This window comes from Cyanistes caeruleus, unplaced genomic scaffold (genome assembly GCF_971803275.1).
Source record: "Cyanistes caeruleus unplaced genomic scaffold, bCyaCae1.hap1.1 HAP1_SCAFFOLD_356, whole genome shotgun sequence".
NCBI classification, from domain to species: Eukaryota; Metazoa; Chordata; class Aves; order Passeriformes; family Paridae; genus Cyanistes; species Cyanistes caeruleus.
The window spans coordinates 16,878-35,780 of NW_028256118.1; the positions used below are offsets into that span (position 1 = coordinate 16,878).

Here is an 18,903-nt window from a genome sequence, read left to right on the forward strand (position 1 = left end):
TGGCAGAGGTGACACCGGGGGGACACCGAGGGGACACAGGGGGTGGCAGAGGTGACACCGAGGGGACACCGGGGGGTGACAGGACACCGGGGATGGCAGAGGTGACACCGAGGTGACACCGAGGGGACACCGGGGGGACACCGGGGGGTGACAGGACCAACCCAGCGAGGAGCACAGGTCCCCGCCGTCCCCCCCGCGCGGGGGTGGCCCTGTCCCCACCCCGAGTGTCGCCTGTCGCCCCCCCCAGGGCTGAGGTGACACCGCGAGGGCTCGTGGCGATTTTATTTATTAAAACATGGAAAAGCCGGGGGGGCCCCCCCAGCTCCGAGCCCCCGCCCGGCCCCCGGGACCCCCCGGGCCCCTCCCGATGTCCCCAAGCGGGGCCCGGCTGTCCCCGGCCGGGCTCGCGCTGTCCCCAGGCGGGCTGTGGCTGTCCCCAGGCGGGCTGTGGCTGTCGCCGGCCGGGATTTCCTCGGTGACAGCCCCTCCGGGGGGGTGGCGGGGTCGGGGCTGGGGGCGACAAGGGCGGGGTCAGTTCAGGTGCCCTGGTGGGGACACCTGGGGACACTCACACACACCTGGGGACACCTGGGGACACTCACAGACCTGAGTGTGACACCTGGGGACACTCACACACACCTGGGGACACTCACACACACCTGGGGACAGTCACAGACCTGAGTATGGCACTTGGGGACACTCACACACACCTGGGGACACTCACACACACCCGGGGACACTGACACACCCCCGAGGGAGACACCTGGGGACACTGACACACCTGGGGACACTCACACACACCTGAGTGTGGCACTTGGGGACACTCACACACACCTGGGGACACTCACACACACCCGGGGACACTGACACACCCCCCAATGTGACACCCGGGGACACTGACACAGCCCCGAGTGGCACCCGGCGGTGCCACCCCTGTCCCCAGGGCTCCCACCTGTGGCAGGGGACGGGCAGGTCCCCCTTGGTGACCTGGAGGATGAACGGGGGGGGCTCCTCCAGCTCCAGCTCGCTCAGCTCTGCACAGGGGACACGGGGGGGACACGGTGGGGACACGGTGGGGACACGGTGGGGACACGACAGGGACCCGTGCCAGCCCCTGGGGACACCGCGGGGCTCTGGGGACCCTCACCTGCGTCCCAGTCCTCCCGGCACGGGGGGGGCTGCCAGCTCTGGGGGGGCTGCCAGGCTGCTCTGGGGGCGTCCTCGGGGTCTGCGGGGACAGAGAGGCGGTGGGGACACCTGGGGACACACCTGGGGACACACCTGGGGACATCTGGGGACACCTGGGGACACACCTGGGGACAGCCAGGAACACCTGGGGACACCTGGGGACAGCTGGGGACACACCTGGGGACAGCCAGGAACACCTGGGGACACCTGGGGACAGCTGGGGACACCTGGGGACATCTGGGGACACCTGGGGACACACCTGGGGACAGCCAGGAACACCTGGGGACAGCTGGGGACAGCCAGGAACACCTGGGGACACACCTGGGGACAGCCAGGAACACCTGGGGACAGCTGGGGACAGCTGGGGACACACCTGGGGACATCTGGGGACACCTGGGGACACACCTGGGGATAGCCAGGAACACCTGGGGACACCTGGGGACACCTGAGGACAGCCAGGAACACCTGGGGACAGCTGGGGACAGCTGGGGACACCCCTGGAGACACCTGTCTAGAACCCAGTCTAGAGCCCAGTCTAGAGCCCGATCCGGAACCGAGTCTAGAACCGAGTCTAGAACCGCTCTAGAACCGAGTCTAGAACCGAGTCTAGAACCGCTCTAGAACTGAGTCTAGAACCCAGTCTAGAACCCAGTCTAGAACCCGACCTAGAGCCCAGTCTAGAACCCGACCTAGAGCCCAGTCTAGAACCCGACCTAGAGCCCAGTCTAGAACCCGACCTAGAGCCCAGTCTAGAGCCCAGTCTAGAGCCCAGACTGGAACACACCTGGGGACACCTGGGGACAACCAGGGACACCTGGGGACACCCTGGAGACACCTGGGGACATCTGGGGACACCTTTGGGAACACCTGGGGACACCTTTGGGGACACTTTTGGGGACACCTTTGGGAACACCTGGGGACACCTTTGGGGACACCTGGGGACACTTTTGGGAACAGTTTTGGGAACACCTGGGAACACCTGGGGACACCTTTGGGGACACCTGGGGACACCTTTGGGAACACCTGGGGACACCTTTGGGGACACTTTTGGGGACACCTTTGGGGACCCCTGGGGACACTTTTGGGGACCCCTGGGGACCCTTTCGGGGCCAGCCCGGTACCTGGGGGCAGCTCGAGCGGCAGTTTGTCGGGGCAGGAGGTGACGTGGCTGCGCAGGTGCGCGCGGGGGACGCGGTGTCGCGCGTTGAAGGGACACGTGGCCAAGGTGCGGGACACCTGCGGGTTGTTCTGGGGGGGGGAGCCCAAATCTGACCCCACAGACCCCGACCCCAAACTGCTGCGGACCCCAAAACACACCCGGACCCCAAAACACACCTGGGCCCCAAAACACACCCACACCCCAAAACCCACCCAGACCCCAAAACACACCCACACCCCAAAACACACCCGGACCCCAAAACACACCTGGGCCCCAAAATCCACCCGGACCCCAAAACACACCCAGACCCCAAAACAAACCCAGACCCCAAAACAAACCCAGACCCCAAAACACACCCGGACCCCAAAACACACCCGGACCCCTCACAGACCCCACACACCCCCGGCAGGTCCCGCCCGTTTCCGGTGTCCCCTCCCATGTCCCGGTGTCCCACCCCTGATGTCCCCCACATCCTGATGTCCCCACCCCGTGTCCCGATGTCCCCCCATTCCCAATGTCCCCCCCGTGTCCCGGTGTCCCCCCTCCATGTCCCGGTGTCCCCCCCGGTTCCCGATGTCCCCCCCCACATCCCGATGTCCCATCCCCGATGTCCCCCCGTTCCCGGTGTCCCCTCCACATCCCGATGTCCCCCCTCCATGTCCCGGTGTCCCCCCCGTGTCCCGGTGTCCCCCCTCCCCATCCCGGTGTCCCATCCCCGATGCCCCCCACCCCTGTCCCGCTGTCCCCCCGGTCCCTCTGTCCCCCCATGTCCCCCTGTCCCCCCCCGTCCCGATGTCCCCCCCATGTCCCGGTGTCCCCCCCATGTCCCGATGTCCCGTCCCGGTCCCGATGTCCCCCCCCCCATGTCCCGGTCTTCCCCCCGGTTCCTGATGTCCCCTCCCCGGTTCCCGGTGTCCCCCCCCGTCCCCCATGCCCCGGTGTCCCCCCCCGTGTCCCGGTGTCCCCCCCATGTCCCGATGTCCCCCCCATGTCCCGGTGTCCCCCCCTGTCCCCCCCGTGTCCCGATGTCCCCCCCATGTCCCGGTGTCCCCCCCATGTCCCGGTGTCCCCCCCTGTCCCCCCCATGTCCCGGTGTCCCCCCCTGTCCCCCCCCCGGTCCCGGTGTCCCCGCGCACCTGCTGGCACCGCACCAGGTGATAGGGCAGGCGGGACACGCGCACCTGGTGGCTCCGGTCGTACGGGCACTGCACGAGCGCGTCGGGCTCCATGGCACCGGTACCGCCGGGTTCGGGCCGGTACCGCCGGGTTCGGGCCGGTACCGCCGGGTTCGGGCCGGGACCGCCGGGCTCGGATCGGTACCGCCGGGCTCGGATCGGTACCGCCGGGTTCGGGCCGGTACCGCCGGGTTCGGGCCGGGACCGCCGGGCTCGGATCGGTACCGCCGGGCTCGGATCGGTACCGCCGGGTTCGGGCCGGGACCGCCGGGTTCGGGCCGGGACCGCCGGGTTCGGATCGGTACCGCCGGGTTCGGGCCGGGACCGCCGGGTTCGGATCGGTACCGCCGGGTTCGGGCCGGGACCGCCGGGCTCGGATCGGTACCGCCGGGTTCGGATCGGTACCGCCGGGTTCGGACCGGTACCGCCGGGTTCGGGCCGGGACCGCCGGGTTCGGATCGGTACCGCCGGGTTCGGACCGGTACCGCCGGGCTCGGATCGGTACCGCCGGGTTCGGACCGGTACCGCCGGGCTCGGATCGGTACCGCCGGGTTCGGACCGGTACCGCCGGGTTCGGGCCGGTACCGCCGGGTTCGGGCCGGGACCGCTTCTGTCCCACCGGCAGCGGTTCGGTCTCAGCGGTCCCGGTTCTGTCCCACCAGTCCCGGTTTGGTCACGATTCGGTCCCGGTTCGGTCCCAGCGGTTCCGGTTCGGTCCCGGTTCGGTCCCAGCGGTGCCGGTTCGGTCCCAGCGGTGCCAGCGGTGCCGGTTCGGTCCCAGCGGTGCCGGTTCGGTCCCGGTTCGGTCCCAGCGGTGCCGGTTCGGTCCCGGTTCGGTCCCAGCGGTGCCGGTTCGGTGCCGGTTTGGTCCCAGCGGCGCCGGTTCGGTGCCGGTTCAGTCCCAGCGGTCCCAGCGGTGCTGGTTTGGTCCCGGTTCGGTGCCAGCGGTGCCGGTTCTGCCCTGGTTCGGTGCCGGTTCGGTGCCGGTTCTGTCCCTCGCAAGCGTCGCCGTTAGAGCAACAACGGGCGCTGCTTCCGGTCCTCCGGGCCGCTGGGGGGCGCCGCGGCGCCGTCGTCATGGCAACGGCGTGGCGGGAAAATTTGGGCTGAGTAGGCCCAGATTGGGGCAAATAAACCCAGATTGGGGTAAATTAACCCAGATTGGGGCAAATAAACCCAGATTGGGGTAAATTAACCCAGATTGGGGTAAATAAACCCAGACTGGGGTAAATAGGCCCAGGTTTGGGTTATGTGGGCCTGGTTTGGGCTAAATGGGCCCAGATTGGGCTAAACAGGCCCAGATTGGGGCAAATAAACCCAGATTAGAGTAAATAAACCCAGATTGGGCTAAATAAACCCGGATTGGGGTAAATAAACCCGGATTTGGGTTATATGGGCCCGGTTTGGGGTTAAACAGGCCCCGATTGTGAATAAATCATCCCCGACTGGGGATAAACGGAACCAGAAAGAGGAGAAAACGAGAATAAATCTGAGTGACATTGACCTGAATTGGTTCTGATGAGTTCAGGCAGGGCTATAGGGGCTGGACACCCCTAAAGGGACCCTGACACCCCTATAGGGCCCTGACACCGCTATAGGGCCCTGACACCGCTATAGGGCCCTGACACCCCTAAAAGGGCCCTGACACCTCTATAGGGACCCTCACACCCCTATAGGGCCCTGACACCGCTATAGGGCCCTGACACCCCCACAGGGCCCCTGACACCCCTATAGGGTCCTGACACCCCTAAAGGGGCCCTGACACCTCTATAGGGCCCTGACACCCCTATAGGGCCCTGACACCGCTATAGGGCCCTGACACCTCTATAGGGCCCCTGACACCTCTATAGGGCCCTGACACCTCTATAGGGACCCTCACACCCCTACAGGGCCCTGACACTGCTATAGGGCCCTGACACCTCTATAGGGGCCCTGACACCCCTAAAGGGGCCCTGACACCTCTATAGGGGCCCTGACACCCCTATAGGGCCCCTGACACCTCTATAGGGCCCTGACACCGCTATAGGGCCCTGACACCGCTAAAGGGCCCCTGACACCTCTATAGGGGCCCTGACACCCCTATAGGGCCCCTGACACCTCTATAGGGGCCCTGACACCCCTATAGGGCCCCGGGCTGGTGGCATCTGCCACCTCTGCTGTCCCCATCTCTGGTGTCCCCCGCTCCCCGCGGTGTCACGGGGTGCTGGCAGCGCCGTCACGTGTCCCCGGTGGCCCCAAGGCAGCCGAGCCCGGCCCAGGAAGGGGAAGTTGAGGCTCCTGGGGACATTTTGGGGACATTTCTGTGTGGGGGTGCCACCATGGCCCTGCCCTCGGTGTACGGGGACAAAGTGGCCGAGAAGCTGACGCTGCTCAACGAGCGGGGCCGGGGGGTCCTGGTGCGCGTCTACCACCTCAAAAAGGTGTGGGGAGGGTCCTGGGGGGACCCCCGGGGGTCCCCAACATCCCCCGGCCAGAGGGGACAGAGGGACAGGGGGGGTTTGGGGGGTTTGGGGAGGGGGAACGGCCCAGGAGGAGCTTTAGGGGCAGTTTTGGGGGTTAGGGTGGGTTTTGGGGGGTTTGGGGAGGGGGAACGGCCCAGGAGGAGTTTTAGGGGCAGTTCTGGGGGCTAGGGTTGGGTTAGGGTGGGTTTTGGGGGGATTTGGGGGGATTTGGGGAGGAGGAACAGCCCAGGAGGAGTTTTAGGGTCAGTTTTGGGGGTTAGGGTGGGTTTTGGGGGGATTTGGGGAGGGGGAACGGCCCAGGAGGAGTTTTAGGGGCAGTTTTGGGGGTTAGGGTTGGGTTAGGGTGGGTTTTGGGGGGATTTGGGGGGATTTGGGGAGGGGGAACGGCCCAGGAGGAGCTTTAGGGGGAGTTTTGGGGGTTAGGGTGGGTTTTGGGGGGGTCCAGCCCGGGAGGGGGGCTCAGGTGTGGGGGAGGGTTTGGGGATCATTTTTGGGATCATTTCGGGGGGTTCTGAGCCCGGGGGTCCCCCCAGACGTGCTCGGACCCCCGCACGCGGCCGCCCTTCCTCGGGGACAAGGCCATGGAGGCCTCGGCCAAGTTCATCCAGAAGAAATTCCCGCAGCTGGACGTGCGGAGCAGCACCGTGAGACGCTGTCCCCGTGTCCCCACCCGTGTCCCCACCCGTGTCCCCACTGTCCCTGTGTCCCCATCTGTGTCCCCATGTCCTCACTGTCCCCATGTCCCCGTGTCTCCATCCGTGTCCTCACTGTCCCCACCCCTGTGTGCCCACTGTCCCCGTGTCCCCACCCCTGTCTCCTCACCCCTGTGTCCCCATCTGTCCTCACTGTCCCCGTGTCCCTGTGTCCCCACTGTCCCCGTGTCCCCACCCCTGTGTCCCCACCCATGTCCCCACTGTCCCTGTATCCCCATCTGTGTCCCCATGTCCCCTGTGTCCCCACCCCTGTCTCCTCACCCCTGTGTCCCCACTGTCCCCACCCCCGTGTCCCCACCCTACCCCTGTGTCCCCATCTGTGTCCCCACTGTCCCCACCCCCGTGTCCCCACCCCTGTGTCTCCGTGTCCCCCCATGTCCCCTCCATGTCCTCCAGTGTCCCCCCCCGTGTCCCCTCTGTGTCCCCTGGTGTCACCCACTCCGCTGTCACCGCTGTCCCCCCTGCAGCAGCACCTGGGTCCGGTGCACAGGGACAAAGGTGACATCTCGCGGGTGCTGGCACCGTTCTACCACACCTTCCTGGACCTGCTGGAGTTCCGGGTGAGCTGGGGACAGAGGGGACATCCCCGGGGCGGGGGGGGTGGTGGTGACACCGCAGTGCCACCGCGGTGACACGCGGCTGTCCCCTGGCCACCAGGACCACGTCTACGAGCTGCTCAACACCATGGACGCCAGCCAGTGCTTCCTGGACATCGTGAGTGCCACCACCCCTCGGGGACATCCCCCGTGTCCCCGTGTCCTCACCGCTGTCCCCTCCCTGCCAGCGCCTCAACCACGAGCTCACCAAGGCCTACCTGGACCTGGTTGTCACCTACGTGTCACTCGTGCTGCTGCTGGCGCGCACCGAGGAGCGGCGGCTGCTGCTGGGGCTCTACCACTGCGCGCACCAGATGTGCCACGGCGCCAGGTGCCACCGACTGTCCCCAGGCTGTCCCCAAGGTGTCCCCAAGGTGTCCTCAAGGTGTCCCCAAGGTGTCCTCAAGGTGTCCCCAGGCTGTCCCCAAGGTGTCCCCAAGGTGTCCTCAAGGTGTCCTCAAGGTGTCCCCAAGGTGTTCCCAGGCTGTTCCCAGGCTGTCCCCAAGGTGTCCCCAAGGTGTCCCCAAGGTGTCCCCGGGCTGTCCCCTCCCCGTGTCCCCAGCGCCGCGCCCCTTTTGTTGGAACCAGCTTAGGGGCTGTCCCCAGGCTGTCCCCAAGGTGTCCCCAGCATCGGAGCCAGCCCCGGGGGTGTCCCCAACGTGTCCCCAACGCCGGGGCTGGCTCTGGGGCTGTCCTCAATGTGTCCCCAACGCCGGGGCTGGCTCCGAGGCTGTCCCCAACGTGTCCCCAACGCCGGGGCTGGCTCCGGGGCTGTCCCCAAGGTGTCCCCAACGCCGGGGCTGGCTCCGAGGCTGTCCCCAACGTGTCCCCAACGCCGGGGCTGGCTCCGGGGCTGTCCCCAGCGTGTCCCCAACGCCGGGGCTGGCTCCGGGGCTGTCCCCAGCGTGTCCCCAACGCCGTGTCCCCGCAGCGAGCCCGGCTTTGCCCGCCTGGCGCAGATGGTGCTGGAGTACGAGCACCCCCTCAAGAAACTGCCCGAGGAGTTCGGGCCCCACACCAAGGTGGGTCGGGGGTCCCTGGTGACACCGGGGTGGCTCGGGGGTCCCTGGTGACACCGGGGCCGGTGTCCCCACACCGATGTCCCCGTGGCAGACCCTGAGCCAGGCGCTGCTGTCACTGCGGGTCCCGTTCGAGCGGCGCTGCCGGAACGCGGAGCTCTGGCGACAGGAGCAGCTCCTGAGCCTGCTGGGACCTGCTGGGGACATGCTGAGCCCGGCCACGTGTGACAGCGTGAGTGACACGGGGACATCGCTGTGGGGACATGGGGACATGCTGGGGACATGCTGAGCCCGGCCACGTGTGACAGCGTGAGTGACACGGGGACATGGGGACATGCTGGGGACATGGGGACATGCTGGGGACATGCTGAGCCCTGCCACGTGTGACAGCGTGAGTGACACGGGGACATCGCTGTGGGGACATGGGGACATGGGGACATGGGGGCATGCTGAGCCCGGCCACGTGTGACAGCGTGAGTGACATGGGGACATGGGGACATGGGGACATGCTGGGGACATGGGGACATGCTGGGGACATGCTGAGCCCGGCCACGTGTGACAGCGTGAGTGACACGAGGACATGGGTGTGGGGACATGGGGACATGGGGACATGCTGGGGACATGGGGACATGCTGGGGACATGCTGAGCCCGGCCACGTGTGACAGCGTGAGTGACACGGGGACATGGGTGTGGGGACATGGGGACACGGGGACACAGGGACACGGGGACACAGGGGACACGGGGACACAGGGACACGGGGACACAGGGACACAGGGGACACGGGGACACGGGGACACAGGGACGGTGTCCCACAGGCACTGGGGATGGTGACATGGACACGCAGGCACTGGGGGGGTCAGGGGACAGTGACCTGGTGGGTGACACTGCTGTCCCCAGATGGCCTGTGAGTACCTGTCCCTGGAGGTGATGGAGCGCTGGATCATCCGTGAGTGCTGCCACCGCCCCGGGGTCCCCAACGGCTCCTGGCCAGTGTCCCCAACCCTCCTGAGCAGTGTCCCCAACCCTCCTGAGCAGTGTCCCCAACCCTCTATGGGCAGTGTCCCCAACCTTCCTGAGCAGTGTCCCCAACCCTCCTGAGCAGTGTCCCCAACCCTCTATGGGCAGTGTCCCCAACCCCTCCTGGCCAGTGTCCCCAACCCTCCTGAGCAGTGTCCCCAACCCTCCTGAGCAGTGTCCCCAACCCTTCCTGGCCAGTGTCCCCAACCCTCTATGGGCAGTGTCCCCAACCCCTCCTGGCCAGTGTCCCCAACCCTTCCTGGCCAGTGTCCCCAACCCTCTATGGGCAGTGTCCCCAACCCTCTATGGGCAGTGTCCCCAACCCCTCCTGGCCAGTGTCCCCAACCCTCTATGGGCAGTGTCCCCAACCCCTCCTGGCCAGTGTCCCCAACCCTCTATGGGCAGTGTCCCCAACCCTCCTGAGCAGTGTCCCCAACCCTCTATGGGCAGTGTCCCCAACCCTTCCTGGGCAGTGTCCCCAACCCTCCTGAGCAGTGTCCCCAACCCTCTATGGGCAGTGTCCCCAACCCTCTATGGGCAGTGTCCCCAACCCTCTATGGGCAGTGTCCCCAGCCCTCTATGGCCAGTGTCCCCAACTGTGGGTCCCCGTTTTGGGGTCCCTGTTGTCCCCCCAGTGGGGTCCCTGGGCCATGTCCCCGTTTTGGGGTCCCTGACGGGGGCTGTCCCCGCAGTGGGGTCCCTGGGCCATGTCCCCGTTTTGGGGTCCCTGACGGGGGGCTGTCCCCCCAGTGGGGTCCCTGGGCCATGTCCCCGTTTTGGGGTCCCTGACGGGGGGCTGTCCCCCCAGTGGGGTTCCTGGTGTGCCCGGGGGCTCTGGCCGCCCCCCCGTGCCAGGAGCTGTGGCGCCAGGCCCTGCAGGGGACCCTCTTTGTCACCCTGGTGCGCGACGAGGCCATCGCCGTGCACAAAGTCACCGAGGAGCTGCTGGGGGGGCTCCGGGGGTGAGGAGGGGGCACCGGGGGGGGGCTGGGGGTGCCGGGGGGGCAGTTCGGGGATTTTGGGGGTGCCGGGGGGGCTGTTCGGGGATTTTGGGGGTGTCGGGGGGGAAATTCAGGGGATTTTGGGGGTGCCGGGGGGGCAGTTCCGGGATTTTGGGGGTGCCGGGGGGGCTGTTGGGGCATTTTGGGGGTGCCGGGGGGGCTGATGGGGGATTTTGGGGGTGCTGGGGAGGAAATTCAGGGGATTTTGGGGGTGCCGGGGGGGCAGTTCAGGGGTTTTTTGGGGGTGCCGGGGGGGCAGTTCCGGGATTTTGGGGGTGCCGGGGGGGCTGTTCCGGGGGATTTTTGGGGTGCCGGGGGGGCTGCTCGGGGATTTGGGGGTGCCGGGGGGGCAGTTCGGGGATTTTGGGGGTGCCGGGGGGGAAATTCAGGTTTTTTTGGGAGCATCGGGGGGGTTGTTTGGGGTTTTTTGGGGGTGCTGGGGGGGGGCTGGGGGCTTCAGGGGATTTTGGGGGTGCCGGGGGGGCTGTTCGGGGGATTTTGGGGGTGCCGGGGGGGCTGCTCGGGGATTTGGGGGTGCCGGGGGGGCTGTTCGGGGTTTTTTGGGGGTCCCCGGCCCCGGGGGTCGCTCCAGGTGCCCCTCCCCAGGTTCGGGAAGCGCGTGGCCGATGTCCGGGAGTGCCGGGACCTCGCGGTGGCTCACAGGTCTGGGGGGGCTCGGGGGGGGTTTGGGGGGAGGTCCCGGGGGGTTTGGGAGCCCCCCCAAAACCAGGGGGGGTTCCTGGGGGGGGGGTCCCGGTTTCATCCACAACCCTCCCCCCCATTGTCACACGCGCTGTCCCCTGCGGGTGGCCGGGGGGGTCGCTTGGGTGGTCCTGACCCTGATCCCCCCCCTTGTCACCCATCCTGACCCCGGGGACCCCCGGGGACCCCCCCAAACCTCCCACGACCCCCCAAAATCCCCTCAACCCTCCCGCATGGAGTCACTGCCCGCGACCACTGGGGTTCTGCCCCCTCCCCTTGTCCCCCCCTTTGTCCCCTCCTGTCCCCCCCTTTGTCCCCCAATTGTGCCCCCCGTGTTCTCCACGACCCCCACGACCCCCGGGGACCCCCCCAAACCCCCCACACCCCCCACACCCCCCCCAAAATCCCCTCAACCCTCCCGCATCGAGTCACTGCCCGCGACCACTGCCCCCTCCCCTTGTCCCCCCTTTGTCGCCCCCTTGTCCCCCTCTTGTCCCCTCCTGTCCCCCCCTTGTCCCTCCCCATGTCCCTCCCCATGTTCCCCACGACCCCCCACGACCCCCACGACCCCCGGGGACCCCCCCAAACCCCCCACGACCCCCCAAAATCCCCTCAACCCTCCCGCATCGAGTCACCGCCCGCAACCACTGCCCCCTCCCCTTGTCCCCCCCTTTGTCCCCTCCTTGTCTCCCCCTTTGCCCCCCCAATTGTGCCCCCCGTGTTCTCCACGACCCCCACGACCCCCGGGGACCCCCCCAAACCCCCCACGCCCCCCCAAAATCCCCTCAACCCTCCCGCATCGAGTCACTGCCCGCAACCACTGCCCCCTCCCCTTGTCCCCTCCTTGTCCCCTCCTGTCCCCCCCTTGTCCCTCCCCTTGTTCCCCACGACCCCCCGCGACCCCATGGACCCTCGGGGACCCCCGGGGACCCCCCCAAACCTCCCACGACCCCCCCAAAATCCCCTCAACCCTCCCGCATGGAGTCACTGCCCGCGACCACTGCCCCCTCCCCTTGTCCCCCCCTTGTCCCCTCCTTGTCCCCCCCTTTGCCCCCCTAATTGTGCCCCCCGTGTTCTCCACGACCCCCCGCGACCCCCACGACCCCCGGGGACCCCCCCAAACCCCCCACGACCCCCCAAAATCCCCTCAACCCTCCCGCATCGAGTCACCGCCCGCAACCACTGCCCCCTCCCCTTGTCCCCCCCTTTGTCCCCTCCTGTCCCCCCTTGTCCCCCACGGCCCCGGGGACCCCCGGGACCCCCCCAAACCTCTCCGACCCCCCCAGCCCGGGGCTGCACCGGGGCCGCCGCTCGTTCCTGCGCGGGGCCGTGCGGGAGCTCGCGGCGCTGCTGGAGGATCAGCCCGGGCTGCTCGGACCCAAAGTGAGGGGGATTCGGGACATTTGGGGGGTTTGGGGCGGTTTGGGGGGCTTTGGGGGGTTTTGGGGGGGTTTGGGGGGTTTTGGGGCGGTTTGGGGGGATTCGGGACATTTGGGGGTTTGGGGGATTTGGGGGGCTTTGGGGGGTTTTGGGGGGGTTTGGGGGGTTTGGGGGGGTTTGGGGGGATTCGGGACATTTTGGGGGTTTTGGGGGAATTTGGGGCGGTTTGGGGGGGGTTGGGGGGGTTTGGGGCGGTTTGGGGGTTTTGGGGGAATTTGGGGCGGTTTGGGGGGGGTTGGGGGGGTTTGGGGCGGTTTGGGGGGTTTGGGGCGGTTTGGGGCGGTTTGGGGGGGTTTGGGGGGGGTTTGGGGAGGTTTGGGGGGGTTTGGGGCGGTTTGGGGGGGTTTGGGGTGGTTTGGGGGGGTTTTGGGGCGGTTTGGGGGGGTTTGGGGGGGGTTTGGGGGGGTTTGGGGGGGTTTGGGGGGGGGGTTGGGGAGGTTTGGGGGGGTTTGGGGCGGTTTGGGGGGGTTTGGGGTGGTTTGGGGGGTTTTGGGGCGGTTTGGGGGGGTTTGGGGGGGTTTGGGGGGGTTTTGGGGCGGTTTGGGGGGGGTTTGGGGGGGGTTTGGGATATTCTGGGGGGAGTTTTTTGTGGGATTTGGGAGTTTTTGGGGGGAGATTTTGGGGGGCGTTTGTGAGATTTTAGTGGGATTTTGGGAGATTCGGGGTTTGGGGTTCGGGGGTGGGTTCGGGGTGCAGATTTGCGGTTCGGGGAGGGGTTCGGGGTTTGGGGTGCGGGATTTGGGGTTCGGGGGTGGGTTCGGGGTTTGGGATGCAGAGTTTGGGGTTCGGGGTTCAGATTTGGGGTTCGGGGGTGCGTTCCGGGTCCTTCCCGGTGGATCCGGGGGGGTCCCCGAGCTCCCCCCGCCGCCCTCGCCCCCCCCAGGCCCTGCTGGTGTTCGTGGCGCTGTCGCTGTGTCGCGACGAGGTGAGCTGGCTGTCGCGACACGCCGAGCACGTCACCAAGACCAAGAGCCCCGAGGACTTCACGGACAGGTGGGGACAGGGAGGGGACACCCGCGGGTCCCTCGGTCCCCGCAGGGGGCTCCAGTCCCCACTTTGGGGTCCTTGGGGTCCCCACTTTGGGGTCCCCGTTGTCCCCACAGTGGGTTCCTGTCCCCATTTCGGGGTCCCCGTTGTCCCCATTTTGGGGTCCCTGGGGTCCCTATTTTGGGGTTCCCGTTGTCCCCATTTCGGGGTCCCTGCTCTCCCTATTTTGGGGTCTCTGCTCTCCCCTTTTTGGGGTCCCTGTTGTCCCCACAGTCGGTTCCTGGGTCCTGTCCCCATTTTGGGGTCCCTGCTCTCCCTATTTTGGGGTCCCCGGGGTCCCCATTTTGGGGTCCCTGGGGTCCCCATTTCGGGGTCCTTGGGGTTCCCATTTCGGGGTCCCTGCTGTCTCTGTTTTGGGGTCTCTGCTGTCCCCATTTCGGGGTCCCCGTTGTCCCCATTTCGGGGTCTCTGCTGTCCCCATTTCGGGGTCCCTGCTCTCCCCATTTCGGGGTCCCCGTTGTCCCCATTTCGGGGTCCCCGTTGTCCCCAGTTCGGGGTCTCTGCTGTCCCCACAGTGGGTTCCTGGGTCCTGTCCCCATTCCGGGGTCCCCGTTGTCCCCACAGTGGGTTCCTGGGTCCTGTCCCCATTTCGGGGTCCCCGTTGTCCCCACAGTGGGTTCCTGGGTCCTGTCCCCATTCCGGGGTCCCCGGGGTCCCCGTTTGGGGGTTCCAGGGCAGGGTTTTTTTGGGCGGGGGGTCTCTGGGGGTGTCTGACGCCCCCCCGCAGCCGCCTGGCGGAGCTGCTGTTCGTGCTGGAGCAGCTGCGGGCGCTGCTGCGGCGGCACCTGCGGCTCCTGCGCCGCTACCACCGCCACTACCTGGCCCGCTTCGACGCGCTCGTGCTCAGCGACGTCATCCAGGTGTGTCCTGGGGGGGTGGCACTGTCCCCAGAGCCCGCCGTGTCCCCTGAGTCCCCTCCGGGCTGTCCCTGAGCCTCCTCCGGGCTGTCCCTGTCCCCTGAGCCCCCTCCGGGCTGTCCCTGAGTCCCCTCCGGGCTGTCCCTGTCCCCTGAGCCCGCCGTGTCCCCTGAGTCCCCTCCGGGCTGTCCCTGAGTCCCCTCCGGGCTGTCCCTGTCCCCTGAGCCCGCCGTGTCCCCTGAGCTCCTTCTGAGCTGTCCCTGTCCCTGAGCCCCCTCCGGGCTGTCCCCGAGTCCCCTCTGAGCTGTCCCTGAGTCCCCTCCAGGTCCTTTCTGTCCCTGAGTCCCCTCCGGGCTGTCCCTGTCCCCTCTGAACTGTCCCTGTCCCCTGAGCCCCCTCTGAGCTGTCCCTGAGTCCCCTCCAGGTCCTTTCTGTCCCTGAGTCCCCTCCGGGCTGTCCCTGTCCCCTGAGCCCGCCGTGTCCCCTGAGCCCCTTCTGAGCTGTCCCTGTCCCCTGAGCCCCCTCCGGGCTGTCCCTGAGCCCCCTCCGGGCTGTCCCTGTCCCCAGAGCCCGCAGTGTCCCCTGAGCTCCTTCTGAGCTGTCCCTGTCCCTGAGTCCCCTCCGGGCTGTCCCTGTCCCCTCTGAGCTGTCCCTGAGTCCCCTCCAGGTCCTTTCTGTCCCCTGAGTCCCCTCTGAGCTGTCCCTGTCCCCAGAGCCCGCCGTGTCCCCTGAGCCACTTCCGAGCTGTCCCTGTCCCCTGAGCCCTCTCTGAGCTGTCCCTGAGCCCCCTCCGGGCTGTCCCTGTCCCCTCCGAGCTGTCCCTGTCCCCAGAGCCCCCCCCGGGCTGTCCCTGTCCCCTGAGCCCGCCGTGTCCCCGCAGAACCTGTCGGTGTGTCCCGAGGAGGAGTCGGTGATCCTCTCGTCCTTCGTCAGTTCCCTCTCGGCTCTCTCGGCCAAGGAAGGTGTGGATGTGTCCCCTGCCAGCCCGGAGTGTCCCCTGCCAGCCCGGGGTGTCCCCTGCCAGCCCGGGGTGTCCCCTGCCAGCCCGGGATGTCCCCTGCCAGCCCGGAGTGTCCCCTGCCATCCCGGAGTGTCCCCTGCCAGCCCGGAGTGTCCCCTGCCAGCCCGGAGTGTCCCCTGCCAGCCCGGGATGTCCCCTCAACGCGTCCCCATGTCCCTCTGTCCCCTGCCAGCCCGGGGTGTCCCCTCAACGCGTCCCCACTGCCACCCCAGCCCGGTGTCCCCCCCCTGTCCCGGGACCCCTGTGACAATCCCGGGCTGGCACCCCCGAAGGGTGGGCGGCTCCAGGGGGTCCCCTGTGGTGGCACTGCCACCCCCCAGCCCTGTCCCCATGTCCCCATGTCCCCGTGTCCCCGCAGTCGATGACAAGGAGGAGTTTGACTTCACTGCGCTGCGCCTGGACTGGCTCCGGCTCCAGGTGGTGGCCCTGTCCCTGTCCCTGTCCCTGTCCCTGTCCCTGTCCCTGTCCCTGTCCCTGTCCCTGTCCCTGTCCCCTGTCCCTGTCCCTGTCCCTGTCCCTGTCCCCTGTCCCTGTCCCTGTCCCTGTCTCCTGTCCCTGTCCCTGTCCCTGTCCCTGTCCCCATCCCTGTCCCTGTCCCCATCCCTGTCCTGTCCCTGTCCCTGCTGTCCCCACCCTGTCCCCATGTCCCCTGACCCCGTCCCCACCATGTCCCCGTTGTGTCCCCGTGTCCCTGACCCTGTCCCCGCTGTCCCCCGTGTCCCTGCTGTCCCCATGGCGGTGTCCCCATGTCCCCGCTGTCCCCATCGCGGTGTCCCCATGTCCCCGCTGTCCCCATGGCGGTGTCCCCATGTCCCCGCTGTCCCCATGGCGGTGTCCCCATGTCCCTGCTGTCCCCATCGCGGTGTCCCCATGTCCCCGCTGTCCCCATGGCGGTGTCCCCATGTCCCCGCTGTCCCCATGGCGGTGTCCCCATGTCCCCGCTGTCCCCATGGCGGTGTCCCCAGGCCTACACGAGCGTGGCCAAGGCTCCGCTGCCGCTGGCGTCCAACGCTGACGTGGGGCGCGCCATGAGCCTGGTGGTTTTCCACACGCTGCTGCTGGACCGGCCCGAGGAGCTGCTGGACGAGACCTCGGACCTGTCCCACCTCTGGTCAGCCCCCGGCCCCTTCTCCTGCACCCCTTCTGCCACCCCGGACCCCCTTCTCCTGCACCCCTTCTGCCACCCCAGACCCCCTTCTGCCACCCCAAACCCCCTTCTCCCACCCCGGACCCCCTTCTCCCACCCCAGACCCCCTTTTCCCACCCCAAACCCCCTTCTCCCACCCCAGACCCCCTTTTCCCACCCCAAACCCCCTTCTCCCACCCCAAACCCCCTTCTCCCACCCCAAACCCCCTTCTCCCACCCCAAACCCTCTCTTCTTTCCCTTCTCCCACCCCATCTCCTCTTTATCCCATCCCGTACCCCTTTTCACACCCTGTACCCCGTTTTTCTGCCCTTTTCCCACCCCAAATCCCCTCTCCCTTCCCGTTTCCCACCCCATCTCCCCTTTTCCTACCCCGTACCCCTTTTCCCCCCCTTTCCCCCCCATTTCCCCCCCATTTCCCCCCCTTTTCCCCCCTCTTTTCCCCCCTTTTCCTCTGTTTTTCCCACCCATTTCCCCCCCTTTTCCCCAGTTTTTTTCCCCTTTTTCCCCCCTTTTCCCACCTTTTTCCCCAGTTTCCCTCCCACCCCTTTTCCCACCCTTTCCCCCCAGTTTTTCCCCATTTCCCCCCTTTCCCCCCCAGTTTTCCCCCCAGTTTTCTCCCCCTTTTCCCCCCCATTTTTCCCCCATTTCCCCCCATTTTCCCCCCCATTTTTTCCCCCATTTCCCCCCCTTTTCCCCCCCATTTCCCCCCCTTTTCCCCCATTTCCCCCCCATTTTCCCCCCCTTTTCCCCCCCATTTCCCCCCATTTTCCCCCCAGTTTTCCCCCGCTTTTCCCCCCCTTTTCCCCCCATTTTCCCCCAGTTTTCCCCCCCTTTTCCCCCATTTTCCCCCCATTTTCCCCCATTTTCCCCCCAGTTTTCCCCCCATTTTCCCCCTTTTCCCCCCATTTTTCCCCCATTTCCCCCCATTTTCCCCCCCATTTTTCCCCCATTTCCCCCCCTTTTTCCCCCCAGTTTTCCCCCCCTTTTCCCCCCATTTTCCCACCCATTTCCCCCCCTTTTCCCCAGTTTTTTCCCCCTTTTTCCCCCATTTTCCCCCCATTTTTTCCCCCATTTCCCCCTTTTCCGGCAGTTTCTACCCCCGGCCCCTGGAGCGGATGTTCTCGGCGGCGCTGGAGGAGCCGTCCATGCTGCGCTTCTCCATCGCCTTCCCCCTGCTCTGCGCCCACTTCTCGCGCTGCCCTCACCCCATGTGCCCCGAGGAGGTTGGTGACACCCCGGGGGGGGTCCTGGGGGTCCCCCAGCGCCGTCCCCGGCTCTGAGGGGTCCCCCCCCGGCAGCACCCCCAGCTGGAGGCGGCGGCGCTGGGGCTCTGCCACAGGTTCCTGGAGGAGCTGGGGGCGGTGGGCAGCGGCTGCGTGCTGGACGCCTGCGCCGAGCACCACAACCTCAGCCAGCAGGTGACGGGGGCTGGGGGGGCTCCGGGACCTTCAGGGGGACCCCAGGGAGGGTTGGGGAGGGTTTGGGACATTCAGATGGATCGGTCACTTTTGGGGCGTTCAGGATATTTGGGGTCTTGGTGGTTGTTGGGTTTCCAGAACCTCTGGGGCTTTGGGGTCTCCAGGACCTTTGGGGTCTTGGTGGCCTTTGGGGTCTCCAGGACCTTTGGGGTCTTGGTGGTTGTTGGGGTCTCCAGAACCTCTGGGGGCTTTGGGGTCTTGGTGGCCTTTGGGGTCTCCATGACCTTTGGGCTCTTGGTGGTTGTTGGGGTCTCCAGAACCTCTGGGGGCTTTGGGGTCTCCAGGACCTTTGGGGTCTTGGTGGCCTTCGGGGTCTCCAGGACCCTTTGGGGTCTCCAGGACCTTTGGGGTCTTCAGGACCTTTGGGGTCTCCAGAACCTTTGGGGTCTCCAGGACCTTTGGGGTCTCCAGGACATTTGGGGTCTCCAGGACCTTTGGGATCTTGGTGGCCCCAAGGGTCTCCAGAACCTCTGGGGGCTCAGTGATCTTTGGGGTCTCCAGACCTCTGGGGGCTCGGTGGCCTTTGGGGGCTTGGTGGCCTTTGGGGTCTCCAGGACCTTTGGGGTCTTGGTGGCCCCAGGGGTCTCCAGAACCTTTGGGGTCTCCAGGACATTTGGGGTCTCCATGGCCTCTCTGTCCCCACTGAACCCTGGGGACAAGGACGTTTCTCCATGGGGACAAAACCTGGCAGGGCGTCCCCCGAGCCAGCCCTGGGGGATGGTGGCCTGGCTGAGGTCCTGGTGGCCCCGTTCGGGTGTCCCCATGTCCCCACGAGCCTGTCCCCACCCCGCAGCTGCTGCCCAAGCACTGCGCGGCCACCATCAGCAGAGCCCGCGGCAAGAAGAGCCCGAAGCAGCCGCCCCGCAAGGGGGACCCCAG

At 67.1% G+C, this 18,903-nt stretch overlaps 2 protein-coding genes across 2 annotated transcripts; one reads left to right on the forward strand and one right to left on the reverse strand.

Annotated features, from left to right (window-relative positions):
• Window positions 1-281: 281 nt before the first annotated feature.
• On the reverse strand, window positions 282-4,531 carry LOC147645412 (gametocyte-specific factor 1-like). Its single transcript, XM_086874639.1, has 5 exons — window positions 3,484-4,531; window positions 2,310-2,436; window positions 1,148-1,228; window positions 953-1,034; window positions 282-510 (listed from the first exon to the last, which is right to left on the reverse strand). Exons 1-5 carry the CDS (start codon window positions 3,574-3,576, stop codon window positions 282-284), a joined length of 612 nt encoding a protein of 203 aa, XP_086730765.1. The 5' UTR covers window positions 3,577-4,531.
• Window positions 4,532-5,459: 928 nt separating this feature from the next.
• Window positions 5,460-18,895, forward strand: LOC147645413 (nck-associated protein 1-like; the record flags this gene model as incomplete). The annotated part of the gene is made up of 19 exons (XM_086874638.1): window positions 5,460-5,942; window positions 6,518-6,628; window positions 7,165-7,257; window positions 7,355-7,411; window positions 7,482-7,624; window positions 8,225-8,315; window positions 8,407-8,544; window positions 9,211-9,259; window positions 10,139-10,292; window positions 10,938-10,994; window positions 12,320-12,416; window positions 13,357-13,466; window positions 14,248-14,380; window positions 15,258-15,339; window positions 15,757-15,815; window positions 16,364-16,509; window positions 17,637-17,769; window positions 17,845-17,964; window positions 18,818-18,895. Coding segments are annotated over exons 1-19 (1,953 nt in total), but the record flags the coding sequence as incomplete, so codon positions are not given.
• Between the last annotated feature and the right edge of the window lie 8 nt (window positions 18,896-18,903).